Consider the following 23,850-nt stretch of genomic DNA (forward strand, 5'->3'; position numbering starts at 1 on the left):
ATCAGGGCTGAAATTGCTGATTTGAGTCATGCCTATGATTCTCCATGCCAAATTTGCTCCCAGGGCGGAGTTTGCATGTGTAGGGTCATCTGAACTGTAATTGTCAGGAGAGAGTCATTCCTCTGAAAGCACATTTTCAAAATGGGAGGACTTAGTACTCCTGCTTCAAGTTAGGGTTCATGTGCAGAATCATCTAAATTCCAATTACTAGATGTAGACACATTACAGCTTTTTTTCAAGTATCCTCATATAAATACTGAAAATGTTCAGGATCTTCTTAGGAATGCAAAATTTTTATCAACTTAGGTACTTGTGAATTTTTTTTTCCAAATTAACGAGTCAACCGGAAAACAGAAAAATGGAATGTTATGAGGTCTTCTAAACCAGGAGATCTAGTCCTTTGCTGTTAGCAGGCACCCTCTCATACAATTGCTGTCATAATGAATTCAAACTAGAGAGCCCTATTCCTCTGATTCTCCCTTTTGCTAAGTTAAGCAAATGAAAGTGCTTTCAGAACCACTTCTCAAGGGAGAAGTTCCTCATGCAAATTCACCCTTCTCAAGGGACATGGCCCAGCACCTGCAAAGTGGCAGTAACACTTCCTCATCTTGAGTGGAAACTCCCCTCCTAATACATTCAAGGGTAGCATTTACCCTTGACAGACGTGCAGCCCACTCAAGATGGGCTGCACATCTGAGAAGCCACCAGCATATCTATTGTTTCCAGCCACAAGCTGCTCCAAGGGTCAGAGCTGAAGCCCACAGCTCCTGCTGAAACCTTGCATCCCACACCATGAGACTGCGCTTCTAATATTTCTACCCGAAAAATCATCCAGCCTTTTCTCAACCTTCTTATCCCTTTTTCTAGCCTTGTTTTCAGGTGCTGCCTGTACAGTGCCAGGTGCAAGAGAAAAATCACTTCCCTGTTCCTGCTGGCCACACTATTTTTGATATAGGCCAGGATGCATTTGGCCCCCTTGACCACCTGGGCACACTCCTGGCTCATATTCAGACAGCTGTCAACCAGCAGCCCCAAGTTCTTGTCCACTGACCACCTCTTGTCCAGTTGTGTAGTGTGGTAACAAGAAACATGCAAGTTTTCACCTTATTCAGATCTACAAACTCAATTTCTTATGAAAGCAGTAGATTTTTAAAAAAATGTTAGGGTCTGAAACAGTTTTTCTTTGGACAAGGGAGACAGAATGTCTGTTACAATATTAAATGATACAAAACCATTAAAGCAAGCAGATCAAGTTAGGTTATTTAGCTCTAAGTCATATACCTGTAATGGGGAAGAGACTCAAAGAATTACACAGGTTGTTATCATAGCCCCCCTCATTCTGCATGTTCCTACTGTATTTTTCAACCTCTACCAGTTAGCCAAAACACTGAGTCTCCAAAGTAAGTTTTATCAGAAATATGAGCTACCAAAAGACATCTAGAGATTATATTATTTACACTGATTTTTTAAAAATATATATAGTTCTCACACATAGACTTAGTGTATTTAAATGACTCAAAACTATAAAGACTGAAAGATTCAAGGTAAGAGATTACAAATGAGAGTTCGGACATGTTTTTTTTCCAAGACTTAAATAATTATTTTTTGTGCATTCTCTGTTAACTGATTTAGTGGATCAGTTTAAAAGGTCAATGACTGGCTAGTACACTTTCAGCTCAAGGTTTACAGCAAAATTTACTTTTACTAAGTTTTCTGCTAAACAATAGGGCCAAGGTTTTCTCTCTCTAAAATCACAGAGCTATATTCTGGGATTGGCAACAACGTATTTTGCAGATAGAGGGACTATGTCACCTATTCATGCCCCCTGAAATCATAAACTGCAGCTAGAATGTTCCCAAGCAATTAATTAACATAGATAACTACAACACCCATGTTTTCTCCAGCCTACCCTTTGAAGCAAGGAGCTGCAAACAGCACAATTAATGCAAGCCTATATTTAATTACCTAATCCAGTGCTACTCATAAATTATAGCTAAGGCAGCAAGCAATTAAAAGCCTCTTCCACCCTCTCTCTAATTTAGCCAAACCACCTTGTCCTCTGGTAATGAGAGAGATGCTGGGCACTTTGTACACGGTTACATATGTGCAGAAAGCTGCCATTTTGCAGATTTTCTGCACCCACAGTTTACCAGATTTTAAGACCAGGCTTCAAAAGCTACAAATAACTCTTAAGAAGACAGCTTAAGAACTTTTCAGTTCTCAATAATGGCACCTGCAAATAGCTGTTGGGGGTTAGATTTGGGTTTTTTTTTTTCCTCTCACAGAATTTTTTCCCATAAGTTTCCAAGAAGCCTTGATGACTACTTAGTCAGAACAAAAAGGGGTACTTGAGGGATATGGCAGCACGAGGCTACACCTATTGTTTCTGAGTCCCTGGGAGTCTCCCTCAGAGGGGAGAGATGATGAGCTTTGGGAAAGGCAAAAAGACAGATCTGGGGAAGGGGGAGGCACTCTTGCTCTCAGCTCCGAGCAGGACGGTCAGGCTGCCCTCTGCCTCTGCCTCGTCCTGGGAAATCTATTGTCATCTGCTGTGTAACCGGGAATCCTGAACTCGCTTTTCTCCAGCCTCTCCCCCCACCGCCGCTGCTTCTTCGGAGCTTTGAGGTTCCCCTGCTACTCTGTAGCCCTGCACTGCCCAGCCCTGCCGGGACACCCCTGCTGCTCCAGCTGCCAGCGCAGAGCTCCTCATCTCATCCACCAGCTCGGGACTTTCCTCCCTTCCAGTTCGGCCTCTCGGAGCCCTGCAGGGGCACCGAGATCAAACTGCTCTGGGCTTTTGTAAAAGAAAGCCCTCAAGGTTCTTGGTTCTGTTTATTATTGACGCTGTAGTTGTTGTTTGTTTGTCGTTTTGTCATATATACTAGTAAAGAACTGTTATTCCTACCCCCATACCTCTGTCTGAAAGCTCCTTTAATTTTTTTAATTGGAATAATTTGGAGGGAGGGGATTTGAATTCTCCATCTCTAGGGAGGTCCTGCCCTTTCCTAGCAGATATCTGTCTTTCAAACCAAGACAGATTATTGGCACCCACTGTGGGGCTTGAGGGCATTGAGAGGAAAAGGAATAACAGTTCTTAAGTGACCTTGTGCACTGGGTATAGAAACCTCCCTAAATAGCATCATGTGGTCTAGCTTACCTTGGTTTGGGTGGCATGTGGTTGTGGCTGTGTTTCTCCCATTTGCAGGCCCTTATTTAAACATGGGCCCTATAACTAAGGCTACTGTGGCTGTTATCCAGTTTGCACTATGGGTTAATAAGGTGAGGAATTCATGGATTTTTAACTTCCTCTGGAAGGCAGGCACATGGATACATGGCTATCACACTCTAAGTGTTTGTTTGTGGGGTTACTTTAACAATGGTACCTATTGTGAGGAAATGACACCAGGGGAAATTTTTTCCCAACCCTTTACTCAGCTGTTTGGGTCTATTCCACCAGTTTTTGAAGGGTTTAAATCTTCTCTGAATGCTAATGATATCATACAATGGCTAGTATTGCTCACAGGCCTATTCTATTTAATATTCCGAGATAAGGGGAGATTGGCCTGGATAACCACCCTGATACCTACCCCAGAGAATAAGGATACTGCCCTAGAGACTGAGGGTGCTGCCATGGAGCCTGACACTGCCCCACCGACTAAGGATGCTGCCCCACCACCTGACCCTGACATAAAGCCCACCTCAGAAATGAACCACCCAGATTGGGTGGGAGTTCTGGTGAAGGACATGGGCCAGGTGCTGAAGGAGCACCTTTCCCCAGCTGGTGGCAAACCCTCCCCCTGCCCTGAAGAGGGAGAGTCTGAAGGTGCAGCAGTGGAACCCACAGACATTACAACTGTCCAGGTTCCAGCTGAACCACAGGGGCAGTCACAGCCAGCAGCAGTTGCCCCTGTGGAAAGGAAGAAATATAAGGTGAAATCAGAGCACCCAAGTGATAAGGATAAAAAAGGAAGGCCCTCACAACCCACAGGGGAGCCAGAAGTTGAGGTCATCACTGAGTCCCTGTCATATGAAAATCTCCGTACTCTGCAAAAAGATGTTGCACGACGGGGACGTGAGCCTTATACAGCCTGGTTACTTAGGGTCTGGGACCTTATGGGTAGAGGTGTGCAACTGGATGGTGGTGAGGCAAGGAATATGGGACCCTTGACCCAAGACTCAGGTGTGAATCAGGTATTTGTAAAAGAGCAAGGACCCCTTCACCTTTGGGACCGGCTTTTAATGAGTGTAAGGGAGAGGTTTGTCCACAGAGACAGAATGCAGGAGCACCATCTCAGCATGCGCTGGAAGACTGTTGAGGAAGGGATCCAACAGCTGAGAGAAGTGGCAATACTGGAGGTGGTTTTTGGGAGGGAGGGACAGCATAACAATGACCCCGACAACGTCAGGTGCACAGGGCAAATGTTGTGGAATCTAGCAACTAAAGGGCTATCTGAATACAAAACATTCATGTCAATGGTTAATGCTGATACCAGCCGAGTGACTGTAGGTTCTGTAGCCAGCAAGCTTAGAAATTTTGACAGTATGATCAGTGGCCCAATACAGACTCAGGTCTCTGCCGTGGTTAAAGAACTCCAAGAGGAGATAAGGGAGGTGAGGGAGGAGATGAGGAGGAACAGTTCCCATGTGGCACCGGTGCGAGTCACAGGCCCCAGAGTCAGAACCCAACGTCCCTCAGCTAGAGAGAGAGGGTACACCCCACGAGCTGACCTGTGGTCCTTCCTGCGTGACCATGGGGAAGACATGGGAAGGTGGGATGGGAAACCCACTTCTGCCCTAGCAGCACGGGTGCGTGAGCTCAAAGAGAGAAACACTAACCGAGGGGGTTCCACTAGAATGAAGGTAGCCTCAGCCTCTCATGACCAGGCTGTCAGGTATTACAGAAATGAGGATGCTCTGTCAGACCCCCTTGAAGGAACCTCTACTATGTATGCACAGGAGGAGAGTAGTAACCGGTGCTAGAGGGGCCCTGCCTCTAGCCAGGAAGAGGCACGGGAAAACCGAGTCTTTTGGACTGTGTGGGTTCTATGGCCTGGCACATCAGAGCCACAGAAATATAAAGCTTTGGTTGACACCGGTTCTCAGTGTACCCTAATGCCATCAGAACATGAGGGAACAGAACCTATTTCCATTGCTGGTGTGACGGGGGGATCACAAGAATTGACTCAGTTAGAAGCCAAGGTGAGCCTGACCGGGAAGGAGTGGCAGAAACATCCGGTTGTGACTGGCCCAGAGGCTCCGTGTATTCTGGGCATGGACTATCTCAGGAATGGCTATTACAAAGACCCTAAGGGGTTCAGATGGGCTTTTGGAATAGCTGCTGTGGAGGCAGAGGGCATTAAGAAATTGAACACCTTGCCTGTGTTGGTGGAGGGTTAAAAATATAATTTCTGTATAAGTTAACCACAGGGTTAAGTTGAGGTATGTGTGGGGGGAAGGTAGAGAACTTACAACTAGAACTTGACGTATCTCAGCTTTGGAACAAGCGTCAGCTTCTGCAACCAGCTCCATGCCATTGTAATGACCGAATCAAGTGTGACTGCAACTCAGGGGATAATTGAGAAGCATTGTTTTAACCAAATCAAGTGTGGATCGGGGTAGAAGCGTAAGTATGATTTAAGATAGTAACTAAGGAATAGGATAATCAGTATCTAGGGGTGGAAGTTAGTTAACATGTGTATAATTTAAACTATAAAAATCACAAATCGACTCTGTATTCCTCGGACACAAGATTTGGGCACTGTATGCCCCTGTGTCCCGCGCGCTTGAATAAAGAACCGCATATGATCGCCTTCGTGTGGTTATATGTTTTCCTATGCTAACATTTTTGGCGACCCAGATGGGACCTTGTGGGCGCAGCCAGGACCCCGCGACCCGATCACGCTCCAGCCGGCACCGGGTAATTTCTCGGGGAGCCCATCAGAGCCGCGACCCTCGCCGCTCACAACGACCCCTGGTGAGAGGTAAAGTGCTTTATTCTCTAGTCTGGGGGCCTGCCATTAAGACGCAGCGAAAGCTACGCTTGGTTGGGCAAAAGGAATTCCTGGTAGTATTGCCTAGGCAGCCGTCCGTCAGACATCGCGAAAGCGTTGCAGGTTCGGCATCTGTAGTTTTTATGTATCTGTAATATGGAGAAACTAAAAGGGTTAAAAGAGGTTTTGGGCAGCAATAATGCCTCTATACCAAGTTCTTCTCCTTTGGGTTGTTTGTTGGCACATTGGAAAGAGGGGAACTTCGGTCAGGAATTACGAAAAGATAAGTTGATTAAATATTGTAATGTTCACTGGCCAAAATATGCTTTGCCTGAAAATCAGAGGTGGCCGAAAAATGGGTCTTTTGATGTGAAAGTTATTATGCAACTTAGATCGCTCTGTACACAAGATGGAAAGGTAGAACAAATACCATATATTGACTTATTTCTGTGCTTGCTTGAGAAACCGGTTTTGTGACTTGACAAAATGAAAGCAATGAAGCTTGAAAATAATAAGTGTCTGGCTTGCGTCCAAAATAAGCATTGTATAGAACATGCAGTTTTAAGTGAAATTTTAGGGGAAAAAAGAGATGAATTAGATGTAAATTTATCAATAGCTCCTATAGCCCCTGCCCCCACCACAGCCCCCTCAACACCAAGTTCTAACCCGCTCACCCTGACCCCACCTGATTCTCTTACACCCCCCTCGCTCGCGCCAGCACAATATGTTTCACCCCCACCTTTGTCTGCTGAAGGTAATTATCCTCCTCTGCCTGTGCCTGCCCCTCCTCCGCCTGCTCGGGTGCCTGCCCCTGCTCCACCTGCTCAGAAAACCCCCCCTTCTCCACATACACCTGCTCAAAGCTATCCTGCTCCCCCGCCCGCTGAAAGATTTGTCCCCCCTCCAACACCGGCTCAAGGGTACCCTCTGCTCCCACCTACACCTCCTTCACCAGCTCCTGTCCCGTCTGCCCCCCTGTATCCCCCCCTGCCAGATTCACCTGTCCAAGATGTGATTGTGAGGCGGAAGCAAAAGGGGAATGTGAAAAAGACAGATAGAATGGAAAGTAGTGACAGTGAAGTGGATGAGCTAGATGCCCCAGTAGCTCACCGAACACGAGGAAAATTGGCCCCGGAGTGGCCTCAGACAGGAAAAGGTATATTAAAATCAGGCAAACAAAAGAGAACAATTATTGCACCACTAAGGCAAGGGGTGGGAACTAATGGACCTGTCTTTGTAAAGGTACCTTTTCACCTGCTGATTTAGTTATATAGAAACAATCAGCTGGAACGTATAGAGAAAACACAGATAAGGTAGCTCGTGTGGTTAAGATGATAATGAAAACTCAGAACCCTGATTGGGAAGATATTCATGTGATATTAGACACTCTGATGGATGAGACAGAGAGAGATATGGTTCTTCGAGCAGCGAGAGAAAGAGCTAGAGAAGATATACAGAATGGTTTGGTGACAGGGACACTAGATTATCATTTTCCCACTGCAGACCCAGAGTGGGATGCTAATGACCCCTCTGGAGTAGATATGTTAAGGCTAAAGAGATATCAGGAGTAGATTTCAGTTGGTGTTCAACAGGCAATACCTAAGAGTATGAACTGGTCTAAGTTGTATGAAATTCGACAGGAAAAGAAAGAATCTCCCACTGCCTTTCTAGAAAGACTTAAAGAAGCAGCTAGAAGATATACTGATCTTCAAGTAGACAGTGAGCAAGGAAGAACTCAGCTTGTCTTTATTTTTCTGGGTCAGGCACAGGAAGATATTAGGAAAAAGCTACAGAAACTGGAAAGTGAAGAGTTAAGAAAATTGGATAAACTCCTAGAGGTTGCCTAGAAAGTTTATAATAACAGGGACAGAGAAATTGTCAAGAAACAAGGGCAAAGCCTTTTGGCAGTTTTACAGAGACAGGGGCGGGGACGTGGTAGAAGTAGTCGTGGTGTTATTAGAGGTGGCTTTGGCAGAGGTTCTGGTCATGGTAGATTAGGTCCGAATCAGTGTGCGTATTGTCGGATAGAGGGACACTGGAAAAGGGAGTGTCCAAACCAGTTTAGCCAGAATGGTCAGCCTCAGTTAGACAGTATGTTTAATCAAAGTAGTGAGCATCAGCTGGATGGTGTAGCCAGGGTCATGGTTTTACATGAGAGAGAGCCAGGATCAAGAGAGCCCATGGTGACTTTGCATTTAGAAGGAAAAGACGTAGATTTTCTCATTGACACGGGGGCCACACATTCTGTACTAAATTATCTTGAGAGGCAAATCGAGAACAAGTCAGCAGCAGTCATTGGAGCCACAGGGAAGGAGGAGGTACGGCCATTCTTGCAACCCCTAGAATTGAACTTTGAAGATAAGATCTTGACCCATGAATTCTTATACATGCCAGACTGCCCAACTCCGCTCTTAAGGCGCGATCTACTGGCAGCACTGGAGGCAGTAATTACTTTTGAGAATGGTGAACTCGTAATGAAAATTCCGGAGTCTAAGACAGGAAAGATTTTGATGATAAAAGAAAAAACAATTTCTAATATTCCTAAAGAAGTAGAAGATGCAGTAATTCCCTCTGTCTGGGAAACAGATGTACCTGGAAAATCCAAATTGGCACAACCGGTACATGTAGAGTTAAAAGAAAGAGCAAAGGCTGTACGAATCAAACAATACCCTATAAAACCAGAAGCATGACAGGGAATAGCAAAGACCATTGATAAATGTTTAAAATATCAAATTCTAGAGGAATGTAAATTGGAATACAACACCCCAATTTTCCCAGTGAAGAAACCCAATGGTAAGTATAGACTTGTACAGGATTTAAGAGGTATAAATGAAATAACAAAAGACATTCATCCAGTGGTTGCCAATCCCTATACATTGTTAGCATCCGTAAAAGAGATATATAAATAGTTTACTGTAACTGACTTAAAAGATGCTTTCTTCTGTATACCCCTTGACCAAGAAAGTAAGAAACTATTTGCCTTTGAGTGGGAACATCCAGAAAGTAGAAGGAAAACTCAGCTCACCTGGACTCGATTACCGATGGGGTACAAGAGGTCCCCCACTTTGTTTAGAAGTCAACTAGCAAAAGAACTGGAAATCTAGACCAGAGAAGGACAAGTACCAAGAGACCAATATCTATTACTCCAGTATGTAGATGACATTTTGATTGCAACAGAGGAAGAAATGACCTGCATAAAAGTAACCATTGAAATCTTAAATTCATTAAGAATGAGAGGGTATAAAGTATCCAGAGAAAAAGCACAAATTGCCCAACAGACTGTGATTTACCTGAGATGTGAAATCTCACAAGGGCAGAGAAAACTGGGTACTAATCGTATTCAAGCTATCTGTGCTATTCCAGAGCCCCAGAATCTACACGAGCTGCGGATCTTCCTCGGAATGACAGGGTAGTGTCGCCTGTAGATCATAGACTATGGACTGATTGCAAAACCCTTGTACGAGGCTCAGAAGACGCAGCCGTTCACCTGGGGCAAACCACAAAAAGAGGCCTTCCAGAAGTTAAAGGAAGCATTGACAACTGCTCCTGCTTTGGGGTTACCTGATCTGTCTAAAGACTTTCAGCTGTACGTGCGTAAAAGGCAGCGACTAGCACTGGGAGTCCTGACCCAACGACTAAGAAGCTAGAAAAGGCCGGTGGGTTACTTTTCCAAACAACTCGACAACGTAAGTGCCGGATGGCCTTCATGTCTGCAAGCAGTGGCAGCTACCGTGCTGCTGATACAAGAAGCCAAGAAGCTCATGATGAGAAGACAAATAAATGTCTATGTGCCACACATGGTAACTACAGTCCTAGAACAAAAAAGGGGCCATTAGCTCTCTCCAAGCCGAATGATGAAATTTCAAGTAACCCTGACTGAGCAAGATGACGTTGCACTAAAAACAACTAACCTCTTGAATCCAGCTCTATTTCTAGGTGCCACAGCTGAGGAAGGTCCATTAGAGCATGACTGTCCAAAAGTCATCGAGCACACTTATTCAGCAAGAACAGATCTGAAAGATGTCCCCCTAGAGCAACCAGAGTGAGAACTCTTTACAGATAGAAGCAGCTTCATGGAGAACAGAGCCAGATACGCGGGATATGCAGTAACTACAATTGATGCAGTAATAGAGGCAAAAGCACTACCACCTAATACATCTGCACAAAGAGCAGAACTAATCACATTAACCAGAGCTCTCGAGCTGAGTGAAGGGAAGACAGTGAATATTTGGACTGACTCCAAATATGCCTTCGGAGTAGTGCATGTACACGGAGCTTTATGGAAAGAAAGAAGACTGCTGTCCTCCCAAGGGACAAATATTAAACATCAAGATGCAGTCCTACAATTGATAGATGCAGTACAAAAACCTGAACAAGTAGCAATCATGCACTGCAAGGCACATCAATCAGGCAACTCCAAAATTTGTGAAGGAAATCGAAGAGCACTTTGGGCAGCCCATCAGGTAGCGCGAGAGGTGCAGAAAACAATAGCGTTGATACCATCAAGACTTAATATCTCTCAATTTAATTTGCCTCCTAAGCCAAAATATACAATCGAAGATGACAGACTAGCACAACTGCTGAAGGCACAGAAGAACGCAGAAGGGTAGTATGTAACCGCACAAGGGCAAATAGTAGTACCTCCTTTGGTAATGAGAGAAATTTTACAGGTAAAACATAATGAGTGTCACTGGGGTGCAGAGGCGTTAGTAAAGTAGTTAAGACAATACCTAATCTCAGTACAGATGCAAACAATAGCCAAGTCAGTAATGTCTAAATGTGAAATCTGTCTGAAAAACAATCCAGTAGCTAGACGACAGGCACAGTTAGGCAGAATTCGGATAAGAATAGAACCAGGAGACTATTAGCAAGTAGATTTTGCAGAACTGCCAAGAACTCGGGGATACAAATACCTGTTAGTAAGGGCTGACACGTTTTCTAGATGGCCAGAAGCCCTTCCCTGTCGCACAAACCAAGCAAAAGAAACAGTTAAGTAGTTAGTACAAGAGATCATTCCCAAGTTTGAGGTGCCCCTAGAGATATCATCAGACAGAGGCCCACACTTCATAGCCACAGTGGTACAAGGGGTAAGTAAGTTATTAAGAATATCTTGGGACCTCCACACACCATGGAGACCCCAGTCAAGTGGGCAAGTAGAGAGAATGAACCAGACACTGAAGAGGCAGATCAGTAAAATATGCCAAGAAGCCAAACTGCAGTGGCCACAGGCTTTGCCGATCGCGTTGCTGAGGGTTCGGATAAAGCCTAAGAGCGGGATGTCAGTTAGTCCTTATGAAATATTGTATAGGAAACCATATGAATCGCCTAACCCAAATCCAAATGTTCATGTCACAGAGAAACAAGATGTGTATAATTATGTTCTGTCCCTCAGGAAAACTCTAGCTCGGCTTCGAAGTGTTCTGGTGTAGAACAGACCACTGGCCCTGGAGAATCCAGTCCACAACATCGAACCAGGAGATGAGGTATACATCAAAACCTGGAACGAAGAACCACTAAAAGAGAAGTAGACTAGTCCCCATCAGGTACTGCTAACCACCTTTACAGCAGTCAGTGGCTAGAGTAGAACCCTAGATACACTACACGTGTGTGAAGAAAGTCCCTCGTAGAGTCCAATCGTGGGCTGTAGAAACTTTTAGACCAACAAAGCTGAGGCTGAAACGTCTGTAACTGTTGAAATAGTATTAGTAACTGTGCTCATGTTCTTCTTGTGAGTAATGTTAATTTCATAGATACTAATATCACCAGTAGGGATTGCTGTTACTTTGAGATATGGAATACAGAAGAGTCAACTAACAACTCTTCATTCTAGAATGAAGAGAGAGGTACAGGCAAAACCACAAGTAATAGAAATTTCTAATGAAATTCAAGCTGAGAATGTAATGATTAGATTAGTCAGAGACTTTGCCAAAATGCACAATACCAGCAGAATAACGGCCTGTCTGCCAATACCAAAGGCAGCAGGGGACCCAGTAAGCTGGGGAATAATAACGTCAAAATTACCTGAAATAGGAGAGAACAAAACAATTAACTGTAAACAAGTACCAGAGTCAAGGGTAGTAGTCAGAGAGTACTAGAAGATAACAGAGAATTCCTATATGCAACCCATGAGAAAGTCAGAGTGCATTCTTAGTAATGGCAAATTAAGACAAATCATAGAGTAGTAAGTTAAAGACCAAGACCTTGCAAAATGGCAATGTTAGTTTCTACACTATCAAAAGATCAGGGACAACGCTACAGAGAGTGTTGTAGTGTAGAAATGTGAAGAAAAGGATTAAAAGGGACTAGAACCTTGGGACAGTGCATGGTCTATGAGCATCCTCCAGAAATTCCAATATATAGAAAGCACACCCTAGTGCATTAAATGGAAAGGCTCTGAAAATGAGACAGATCCCACAGTGACGAGTACTGGTACTAGCAGTCAGAAAGAAGCAAATAAGGTAAGTTGGTGGGTATGTAATAAAATTTATGATTGCACCTCTGATAATCTAGAAATAAAACAGTGGTCACCATTGGCAGTAGCCTTACGAATTGGCTGTGCCTGCAGGAAAATTAAACACAAACAAGGCAAAATAAATTCCAAGATTATAGTAAGATGTAGCAGGAGTACAATTCGAAGTCCAAGACCGTTTGTATAGGCAATGAGTGATGGCACATGGACAACACACTTGCCTATGGACGGGGAAGTAAGAGAAATCACCCTGGGCCTTCCCACTTTATGTCCAATTTGGAAGAAATCCCCATTTAACAGAAGCAGTGAACCCTTGCAAATAAAAGCAAAACGAGATGTCTCAGAGGACAAGAACCCAGATGACACTTAGAAGGAACCCTCTAGTAGAATAAAGATTGGGTAAGCCCTAGAATCCTTGTTTGGTCCCATTGCAAATTATCGAAATAGAGAAATGCTATATAGACTCACAGGTCAGGTAGACAGATTAGCAAGAATCACACGAGAGAGATTTAGGGAACTCAACATGCAATTACAGGCCACCACCAAAATGACCCTGCAAAATCGTTTGGCTTTAGATATGTTACTTTTGAAAGAACACAGAGTGTGTAGATATTTAAAGGGACAAATTGACCATTGGTGCATCCACATCCCAAATGTAACTGCAGATGTAGAACATGACATAAGTCAGTTAAAACAAACAGAGCATGAGGCACAAAAAGAACAAAAGGATTTAGCTACCAGCTGGTTAGGTAAAATCTTTGAAAGATTAAGATAGAATGTGAGTTCATGGATAAAGTCTATCCTTGAAAATCTGATAATTTTACTAATTATATTTTTAGTAATTTGGTTAGTTTACAAAATTCTGAAGAGAGAGATACAGAAAAAGGCATCTTAGAACAAGACCATAATGAAAGCATTAGCACGGAATCCAGCACCTTCAATCCGCAAAAACATCCCGGACAAAGCCTATGACAACAAAGGATTTAAAGATGAACATCCAGTATAAACACTGAAGCCTAAGAGACTGTATTAAGTGAAAGCATTTACACTTAGTATATTAGAGTGAAAATACTTTCAAAGGGGGGAATGTTGGTGGAGGGTTAAAAATATAATTTCTGTATAAGTTAACCACAGGGTTAAGTTGAGGTATGTGTGGGGGGAAGGTAGAGAACGTACAACTAGAACTTGACGTATCTCAGCTTTGGAACAAGCGTCAGCTTCTGCAACCAGCTCCATGCCATTGTAATGACCGAATCAAGTGTGACTGCAACTCAGGAGATAATTGAGAAGCATTGTTTTAACCAAATCAAGTGTAGATCAGGGTAGAAGCGTAAGTATGATTTAAGATAGTAACTAAGAAATAGGATAATCAGTATCTAGGGGTGGAAGTTAGTTAACATGTCTATAATTTAAACTATAAAAATCACAAATCGACTGTATTCCTCGGACACAAGATTTGGGCACTGTATGCCCCTGTGTCCCGCGCGCTTGAATAAAGAACCGCATATGATCGCCTTCGTGTGGTTATATGTTTTCCTACGCTAACACCTGGATTATCAGAGAACCCATCTGCAGTAGGACTCCTGAAGGTAGAAGAGCAACGAGTACCTGTTGCCACCTCGACAGTGCATCGCCGGCAGTATCGAACGAATCGAGATGCTGTGATCCCCATCCACAAGATGATCCGAGAGCTGGACAGCCAAGGGGTGGTCAGCAAAACCTACTCACCCTTCAACAGCCCCATCTGGCCTGTACGCAAGTCTGACGGAAAATGGAGACTGACTGTGGACTATCGTGGCTTGAATGAAGTGACTCCACCGCTGAGCGCCGCTGTGCCAGACATGCTGGAACTCCAGTACGAGCTGGAGTCCAAGGCAGCAAAGTGGTACGCCACAATCGACATTGCTAATGCGTTTTTCTCCATTCCTCTGGCTGCAGAATGTAGGCCTCAGTTTGCTTTCACCTGGAGGGGCGTGCAGTACACCTGGAACCGACTGCCTCAGGGGTGGAAGCACAGTCCCACCATCTGCCATGGACTGATCCAGGCTGCACTGGAAAAGGGTGAAGCTCCAGAACACCTACAGTACATTGATGACATCATTGTGTGGGGGAACACAGCAAGGGAAGTATTCGAGAAAGGAGAGAAGATCATCCAGATTCTCCTGGAAGCTGGTTTTGCCATCAAAAAGAGCAAAGTCAAGGGACCTGCCAAGGAGATCCAGTTCCTGGGAGTAAAGTGGGAAGATGGGCGGCGTCAGATTCCCATTGAGGTCATCAATAAGATCACTGCGATGTCTCCACCGACCAGCAAGAAGAAAACGCAAGCTTTCCTAGGCGCCATAGGCTTTTGGAGAATGCACATTCCTGAGTACAGCCAGATTGTGAGCCCTCTCTACCGGGTCACCCGCAAGAAGAACGATTTCCACTAGGGCCCTGAACAGAAGCAAGCCTTTGCCCAGATCAAGCAGGAGATCGCTCATGCAGTAGCCCTTGGCCCAGTCAGGACAGGACCAGAGGTGAAGAACGTGCTCTACTCTGCAGCCGGGAACCATGGCCTGTCCTGGAGCCTTTGGCAGAAGGTGCCTGGTGAGACTCGGGGTCGACCACTGGGATTCTGGAGTCGGAGCTACAGAGGGTCTGAAGCCAACTACACCCCAACAGAGAGAGAAATCTTGGCTGCCTATGAAGGAGTCCAGGCTGCCTCAGAAGTGATTGGCACAGAAGCCCAACTCCTCCTGGCACCCCGACTACCAGTGCTGGGGTGGATGTTCAAAGGAAAGGTTCCCTCTACCCACCATGCCACCGATGCCACATGGAGCAAATGGACTGCCCTCATCACTCAGCGTGCCCGTATCGGAAACCCAAATCGCCCTGGGATTTTGGAGATAATCACAAACTGGCCAGAAAGTGAAAACTTTGATCTCAGATGAAGAGGAACAAGAGCAAGTGACACGTGCCGAAGAAGCTCCGCCGTATAATCAGCTGCCAGCAGAAGAAACGTGCTACGCTCTTTTCACTGACGGTTCCTGTCGCATCGTAGGGATGAACCGCAAGTGGAAAGCAGCTGTATGGAGCCCCACACGACAGGTTGCACAAGCCACTGAAGGAGAAGGTGGATCGAGTCAACTTGCAGAACTCAAGGCTGTTCAATTGGCCCTGGACATTGCTGAAAGAGAGAAGTGGCCAAAGCTCTACCTCTACACTGATTCATGGATGGTAGCCAATGCTCTGTGGGGTTGGCTGGAAAGGTGGAAAAAGGCCAACTGGCAGCGTGGGGGAAAACCAATCTGGGCTGCTGATGAGTGGAAAGACATTGCTGCTTGGGTAGTCAAGCTACCTGTAAAAGTCCGCCATGTAGACGCCCACGTCCCCAAGAGTCGGGCTAATGAGGAGCACCGAAACAACGAGCAAGTAGATCAAGCCGCCAAGATAGAAGTGTCAAAGATAGACCTAGATTGGCAACACAAGGGAGAGTTGTTCCTAGCTCGATGGGCCCACGACGCCTCAGGTCATCAGGGCAGAGATGCCACCTATAAGTGGGCACGAGACCGAGGGGTGGATCTAACCATGGACAGCATTTCTCAGGTTATCCATGACTGCGAGACATGTGCTGCAATCAAGCAGGCTAAGCGAGTGAAGCCCCTATGGTATGGCAGGCGGTGGTCCAAATACAGGTATGGGGAAGTCTGGCAAATTGACTACATCACCCTTCCCCAAACCTGCCAAGGCAAGCGCTATGTGCTGACCATGGTGGAAGCCACCACTGGATGGCTGGAAACCTACCCTGTGCCTCATGCTACTGCCCGGAACACCATCCTGGGCCTGGAAAAGCAAGTCCTGTGGAGACATGGCACCCCTGAGAGAATCGAGTCAGACAATGGGACCCATTTCAAGAACAGCCTTATAACAGCCTGGGCTAGGGAACATGGCGTTGAGTGGGTGTACCATATTCCTTATCACGCACCAGCAGCCGGGAAAGTTGAACGGTGCAATGGCCTGCTTAAAACCACCTTGAAGGCACTGGGTGGGGGGACTTTCAAGAACTGGGAGATTAATTTAGCAAAGGCCACATGGTTAGTGAACACTCGAGGTTCCACCAACCGAGCAGGCCCTGCCCAATCTGAGCCCCTGAGAACAACAGATGGAGATAAGGTTCCAGTAGTACACATGAGAGGTATGCTGGGAAAAACCGTTTGGATTAATTCTGCCTCCAGCAAAGACAATCCCACCCATGGGGTTGTCTTCGCTCAGGGACCAGGATGCACCTGGTGGGTGATGCAAAGGGATGGAGAGACCCGATGCATACCTCAAGGAGACCTTGTTTTAGGATGAACTACCCACATCATGTGTCTGTACCCATATCTGTATGTATAGATGTATATTATTTGGGTCATGCATGTGTGTATATATATATATATTTTAAAGGTTTAAATTCAATGTAATAGGTTGGTATGGGAAAAAATTCGGGGTGGATGATGTTGGGGGTTAGATTTGGGGTTTTTTTTCTTTTTTTTTTCCTCTCTCAGAATTTTTTTCCCATAAGTTTCCAAGAAGCCTTGATGACTACTTAGTCAGAACAAAAGGAGTACTTGAGGGATATGGCAGCACGAGGCTACACCTATTGTTTCTGAGTCCCTGGGAGTCTCCCTCAGAGGGGAGAGATGATGAGCTTTGGGAAAGGCAAAAAGACAGATCTGGGGAAGGGGGAGGCACTCTTGCTCTCAGCGCCGAGGAGGATGGTCAGGCTGCCCTCTGCCTCTGCCTCGTCCTGGGAAATCTACCCTCATCTGCTCCTGTACCCAGGAATCCTGAGCTCGTTTTCTCCAGCCTCCCCCCACCGCTGCTGCTTCTTCGGAGCTTTGAGGCTCTCCTGCTACTCTGTAGCCCTGCACTGCCCAGCCCTGCCGGGACACCCCTGCTGTTCCAGCTGCCAGCGCAGAGCTCCTCATCTCTTCCACCGGTCCGGGACTTTCCTTCCTTCCAGCTCGGCCTCTCAGAGTCCTGCAGGGGCGCCGAGATCAAACTGCTCTGGGCTTTTGTGAAAGAAAGCCCTCAAGGTTCTTGGTTCTGTTTATTATTGATGCTGTAGTTGTTGTTTGTTTGTCGTTTTGTCATATATACTAGTAAAGAACTGTTATTCCTACCCCCATACCTCTGTCTGAAAGCTCCTTTAATTTTTTTAATTGGAATAATTTGGAGGGAGGGGATTTGAATTCTCCATCTCTAGGGAGGTCCTGCCCCTTCCTAGCAGATATCTGTCTTTCAAACCAAGACAATAGCATTAAAACCAAATCCAGATGTTTCCACAGGGAGAATTTGGGTTTAAAATTGGCACCTTATGTTTTCTGACCTATTGGATTTCTTTCTTCTTTTACAATGACTTCAGCTGTTGACAGACCTATCACTGGCTTGCAAAAGCTCAACACAACCAAATAAACTCTACAGCACATACTTTTTTTCCTCCAATCAAGAGTTACCTCAAGAAAACTATTTATATTCATTTCAGGAACATTTTCTTAATGGCCTACAAAGGCAAATCAGTAGAGCCTCAATTAATCTTTAGTTCTTCATAGTGATACTGTCAAGAAGATTACTTATGTATGTCAGCCTACACTTAATACATAACAAGCATTCACTGAGTTCTTTTCATGCTAAGTGTTAATAGAGAGTCAGAAGATGGTAATACCTTTTGTTTTCATTACAATTTTTACATACATTCTACAACTGTCTGCCTATGCCCAAATGGAACAGCAGAGCAAGACAAGACAAAAAAAAATAACTTCCTCACCTTACAGATATAAAGCACTTTCTTTCAGGGCATTCAAGCCCTTTGAAACTGTACAGCCATTAAATACAATAATACAAAACACAAAAAGTATAAGCATCTTTGAGACATAGCAGAGACACAACTGCACCCAAGTGCCATAGCATGGTAATATAGAAAGAGAGAGTTCTCATGAAAAGCAGTGCCCCTAAGACAGCAAATTACCTAGTGCCAAAACTTGTTTATGTACATGCAGGTAATTTTTATAACGCAGTTACAACAGTGTCTGAGGAATAGAAACTCTGTGTATGCATCACAGTAGCCACTGGGGAAACAGAAGAGGAGCTCAGAAGAGGTTACAGTTCTTTCCCCCTCAAGTAAATTTTAAGTATAAACAGGTATAAGGAAAGTATGTACACATTTTTCTTCTGCTTCTCATGCAAACTTGAATAGACCCAGAAGAAAAAAGCCAGACAAAAATCCCCTACCTCTCCTGAGACAATGAAGGCTTTCCACATGCCAAGATTCTCACACCACCAGTCTGTTCTTGCAATGTGCAGCTGAAGGTCACTGTGCTCTCTCTCCATCAGAGTAATTTCATCCTTCAGCTTAGAAACAATCTGCAGAGAAAAGTTTATTCATTACAATTGGTAGGAAAAAGCTTGTGCAGCACACAAGCTTTATGCCTTTAGGGACACTGTTCCAAAAGAAGAAAAGGTACAAAAGCAGAGGGAGAACAATTCATCTGGATTAAAAAAAAAAAAAAAAAAAATCACAAGTGAGGGACTCGATGATGCCTCAAACTTCTAGAGTACACAGCAATCTTAAAGGTCAACCTTCACACTAAAATAAAAAACAAGTTACAAGTACAACTACTATCACACTATTATCATAAAAAGCACTTGAGATAGGATTTTATATTACATACGGTATGTTTTATAAGAATTTGATATTGCCATTAATGAAATATACCTTACTGAAGACATCTTTATCATTTTCAGGTACACATCATGTGACTGAAGAACCTGGAAATAGATTTAATTTCTAGGAATTTAGCTATTTAGCTATCAGAAAGTTATCACTTATTTCATTTTAGTTTTGAGAAGGCAAGAATTTGTTATTGTGGAAAGCATGAAAAGCAGCCAAACATCCTGCCAGGAGAAAGTATGACAAGAGAAGGTGGAAATATGCATAAGATGTGACATTAAAAGCATGGCAAAAGCAGATGACACTTTCTCATTTTTAAATATACCACTTAGCCAAATTTCTCAGTTCTACCACTTACACCACAAGTGGTACTTTTTCTACAGAGCTACAGGAATTCCATCTTGTTCAGAATTTTTGTCTCATGTCAGATGTAAAATATTATCTATGTGACAGCTATATAACAATTTTCTAGCAAATACCTCACCTTCAGAATAATTTCAGATTTTCCTTTATTTGCTATCAATGCTGAGTCTTCTCTACAATCACTTTACATTGATTCTAGCAGCATCCAGGAACATTCAATAAATAAACAACTGGTAAGATTTTATCCTAAGTAAACAGCTGTTACATTTACAAAGTGAACACTGAGACTACAATTATACTGGATCCATTTTACTATTCTGTTTCTGAGATGTATCTATTTTCCAAGACAAAGAATGTTTTAGAAACAAAAAACATACAGGGAAAAACCCACTACTTCAGTAGAGGTACAATCCCTGCCTCCCTAAGAGCCTAAATATAGAAAGAATACAGCTATTATGGTTTCAAGAATGCAAAGGGAATATAGAACATTCACGTGAATGGAACACTGTATAAAGGTATACAGAATCATAGAAGGGCTTGGGTTGGAAGGGGGACCCCCAGAACATTTTCAGATGTCCGCAGTACCCTCTGGCAGAAGGAAGATGTGGGAGGGACAGAGGGAATGAAGCTGCCAGGGTGGCCTCAAACTCCAGTGTCCACATCTTTCTCCTGCAGGTAACTGCCCAGAGCTGGGGCAGCAGAGAAGGAGTGGGGTGTCAACTCTGATTCAGACAAGCATCTTAGCACTCACCTGAGTGAAGGAAAAATGTATAAAGAAGCCAAGTTCTAAGCAATGACTAACACCCAGGTACATTTTTGTCATCCCTAGCAGCAGGGTTTTAGGAAAACACCTTGGCTACTCGTTTATCTTACCCACTATCTACCATGTGCTACCAAATCCCATTACACCTGACAAGACAGGCCCAATAGCATCTGAACAACAGGCCTGTAAATATGAACACAAGTTGGCCCGAGCCACGTGCAAGTCACTTGCTTTTCCTGAGTATTCTCAGATTTCTTAACTGTTCCACTTCGCAAAAAAAAAAAAAAAAAAAAAAAAAAAAAGATTTAAAGTTTCGTATCTCTCAGAATTTTTCCTTTGATGACAGCGTGCTTTCTCCTAGCTCCTAATAAAGGAGCCAGCCACCCCTAAAGGTTTGGGTTTTTTCTCCCTTAGCTGGAAGGAGCCCGTCAGAGCCGGCGCTGCCCGAGGGCGCTGTGCCGTGCCCTGGGAGCCAGCAGAGGGCACCGCCGCTGCCCAGCGCTTCTGTTCCCGGGCAGCACCGGGGAAGAGGTACAATAGCTTTTAGATTGGGGGGGGAAATATTAAACTAAGTTCTGATTTCACCTTCTGTTTAACAAGTTGACTGAAATAACCATCTGACCCATCCAAAATGTGGCAACTGGATATTACACAAACATACACATATCGAAAAGACAGAATATCAAATAAAAGAACTGAAGACACTAAAGGTACCTACCTTTTTGTCGGGTTTTGGTGAATTACAAATGGAATTTAGAGCCTGTTTCTTATACTCAAGCTTATCATTTAGCTGGCGAAGTTTATTTACAGCATAACTGGCCTGTTCATTAATTCTTGTGCTGCATTCCTCAGTAGCTTCTTCACAACCTTGGCTCTAGGAATAGATGATGGTAATTGCTACATTAATATAAGAATAGAGAGTTATTCATAGAATGATAGAATGGTTTTGGCTGGAAGGGATCACACAGTTCCAATGTCACTGCCATTGGCACAGACACTTTCCACTAGACCAGACTGGTCAGAGCCCCATCCAGCCTATGAACACTGCTAGGGATGGGGAAGGAGGTGGGTTATTGTTTGCTTCCTAAGTTTTTTATGTATAAGAACACTTCTTGATATAGATGAAAATGTAAGTATAACAGATATTCCAGCCATCAGATGCAACATGAAATGTCAGTCTGTTGTAAAATACCAAACCAAAACCAAAACCCCCAACAGACAAAGCCTCATCACCATTTCTACTACAGTTCTTTGGCAACCGTGTAAAAATGACCTTCAAGCTAAGGCTTTAGTGTAAATGAGAGGTAGAGTTAAAGTTTGTTTTAATAGCAAAAACAGCTTAGCAGTCAGGATCAATATTCAGAGCCAGATAGAAAAGCAAATACTTAGTGCTGAGCTGAAAAATAATGAGGATGGGGCAGTGGGGAGCAAAACCAAAAAAACCCTGTATTTCTAACACACAGTCCTGCCTCCCACAAACCTTCACAAAACAGATTTGTCATCCTGCAGAACAATTTAAACCATGTCCTTTAGCTTTCTGCACAGATTTTAATGCTTCTCTTAGAAGTGTTAATAAAAACGTTTTAAAAGCACATATGCTTTATCCTAAATTCATAAATCATTTTCATATATTCATTCAGACAAACCAGTAGCTTTTTCCATCTTGTGTACTACAGGCATGCAAAAAATAGAAAACTTCACACCTTTCAGTGATATCCTCCTTCACATCTTCTGACATACAGCTCAGCCTCCTCCTTCTTACTGTATTTCCCCAAAAAGACATGAAGACCTTGAGATCTAGCAAACAGCTCTCAGTTTTTGCTGCTGCCATGTTCAAAGATCTTTAAAGTCTGTTTGTTACTGAGTATATCTAAATTTAATCTATGGGAAGCTGCGTCTATTCTCATGAACAGGGGTTCTATGTTATTAAAGATATTCCACTAAGTAAACTGTATCCTTGTATCATGAAGAAAAAGCTAACGGAACAATCCTACTCTTGTAAATTCTGTGAGTTTTAGAGGAGACAATCCTGTTGTAAATTCCATAGTATCTTATATCTTATTAAAAAAAAAGTCTGAGAAGAGATAACAGTAACAACAATAACTAATCTCCTCAGCATGATCCTCAAACATCATACAGAAGTCAGGAGTTCTAGGCTGAGAAATCCATGCCCTTTTCCAGCCCTGCATTTGTCTGCTATGTGGCTGAGTAACAAGCCATTAGCTCTATGCCCTGACCTTTCTTCTGTCTATTCTGCATGGACTATAAACTCCTAGGGTCAGAAACTTGCCTCCAAGCATGCATACAGACCTCAGCTCAGAATGTTGTCTTCTGGCACTACAATAACACAAATAATAATAATAATGTGAATAACCATAAAAAACCCCGAATCTTGCACTTGTTGGGAGGTAAAGCAGGAAGCAAAAATGCTTTTTTCAACACAGAAGAATTAAAAGACTTTTCAGATGAAGTTCAGTGCTAGCAAAGAATTGCAGTTAATTACAAATCAGTGAGGCTGTGCTCCCAGAGGTAGGCTACATGATTTCTCTGTCATTAACTTTTCAGACACTTAAAGCAAAAACCAGTGCTGAATCACTAAGTTTATACAAAAATGCTAGAATTACAAGATCAAGTAACCTGTATTCAGAAGATCAAATTTAACAAATAAACAACCAGTTCACTCAAAGCTGGGATTATGATAGATTGTGCTGTCTTCCCCTGACTGGTAAACTGATAATGGCTTCCATTTCTGTGGGGGACATAGAACACAAATGTCAGTCTTATTTTAGTGATCTGACACAGGCTGCACCAATGCAATCTCCAGATCCTCTCCTCCAAGTGCTGGATGCAAGCACTGCCTGCTTCTGTATTTCTACCTGTGACGTTTGTCCAAGTGGAAATTCTTGGAGGTTTGTGGAGGTTTGTCCCAGAAACACAAAGTGGTAACAGACTGGGAAGAATAAAGAGCTTGTTCCTCTTGCAGCAGAACCAGCTGTCTCACCCTTTCCAGATTCCTGTCTTGTGACTTGATTTTCTCACATTTAATCAGGGCTCATCCTTTTGTCCTCATCTCCATGAGTGCACGAGATGGCTTTTTATCTATTCAGCTATAGCAGTGAAATTTATAGAAAATTAATATGGGTGATGCCCACAGTGCCCCAGGAAGTGAGGACATAGACCCAAAACCCAAAATAAACCAAAACAAATGTATTTGCTAACAATATGTATCCCTCCAGAAACATCCAATTTCTAAGATGTCATTTCTGATATATGGGGAAGAAAAAAACCCACAAACCCACAGTATTGCTTTTTCACCAAAATTTGAAAGAATATGGGAAGCTTCAGAAAGACTCTTATAATTTGTTTTCACCTCAAAGACCCTGAAGTATGCCACAGCACCATTAGAACTGCTCTATTTAAGAGATACTCAGGCAGTGTATACAACTTCATACTTAAATTTGTTGTTAAAAATGAAACAAAACCAAAACAAACTACTTTGAATGTTGTAAGCAGAGTTGGCAATATATTCATCTTTAAGGTTTCATGGATGACGCAGACTTCGTATCTGGCGCAT

General features: G+C 43.6%; 1 protein-coding gene across 1 annotated transcript in view; it reads right to left on the minus strand.

The window, feature by feature from the left end:
• SNX25 (sorting nexin 25) overlaps positions 1-23,850 on the minus strand; it is a 100,942-nt gene that overhangs the window by 12,083 nt on the left and 65,009 nt on the right. The window contains exons 10-11 of the mRNA XM_063402109.1: positions 20,995-21,150; positions 18,712-18,843 (exon numbers count right to left, since the gene is read on the minus strand). Of these exons, the coding sequence (XP_063258179.1) occupies positions 18,712-18,843; positions 20,995-21,150 (288 nt within the window). The remainder of the gene's footprint in view (positions 1-18,711; positions 18,844-20,994; positions 21,151-23,850) is intronic.

The sequence above is a fragment of the Prinia subflava genome, chromosome 7 (genome assembly GCF_021018805.1).
Source record: "Prinia subflava isolate CZ2003 ecotype Zambia chromosome 7, Cam_Psub_1.2, whole genome shotgun sequence".
Classification (NCBI taxonomy): domain Eukaryota; kingdom Metazoa; phylum Chordata; class Aves; order Passeriformes; family Cisticolidae; genus Prinia; species Prinia subflava.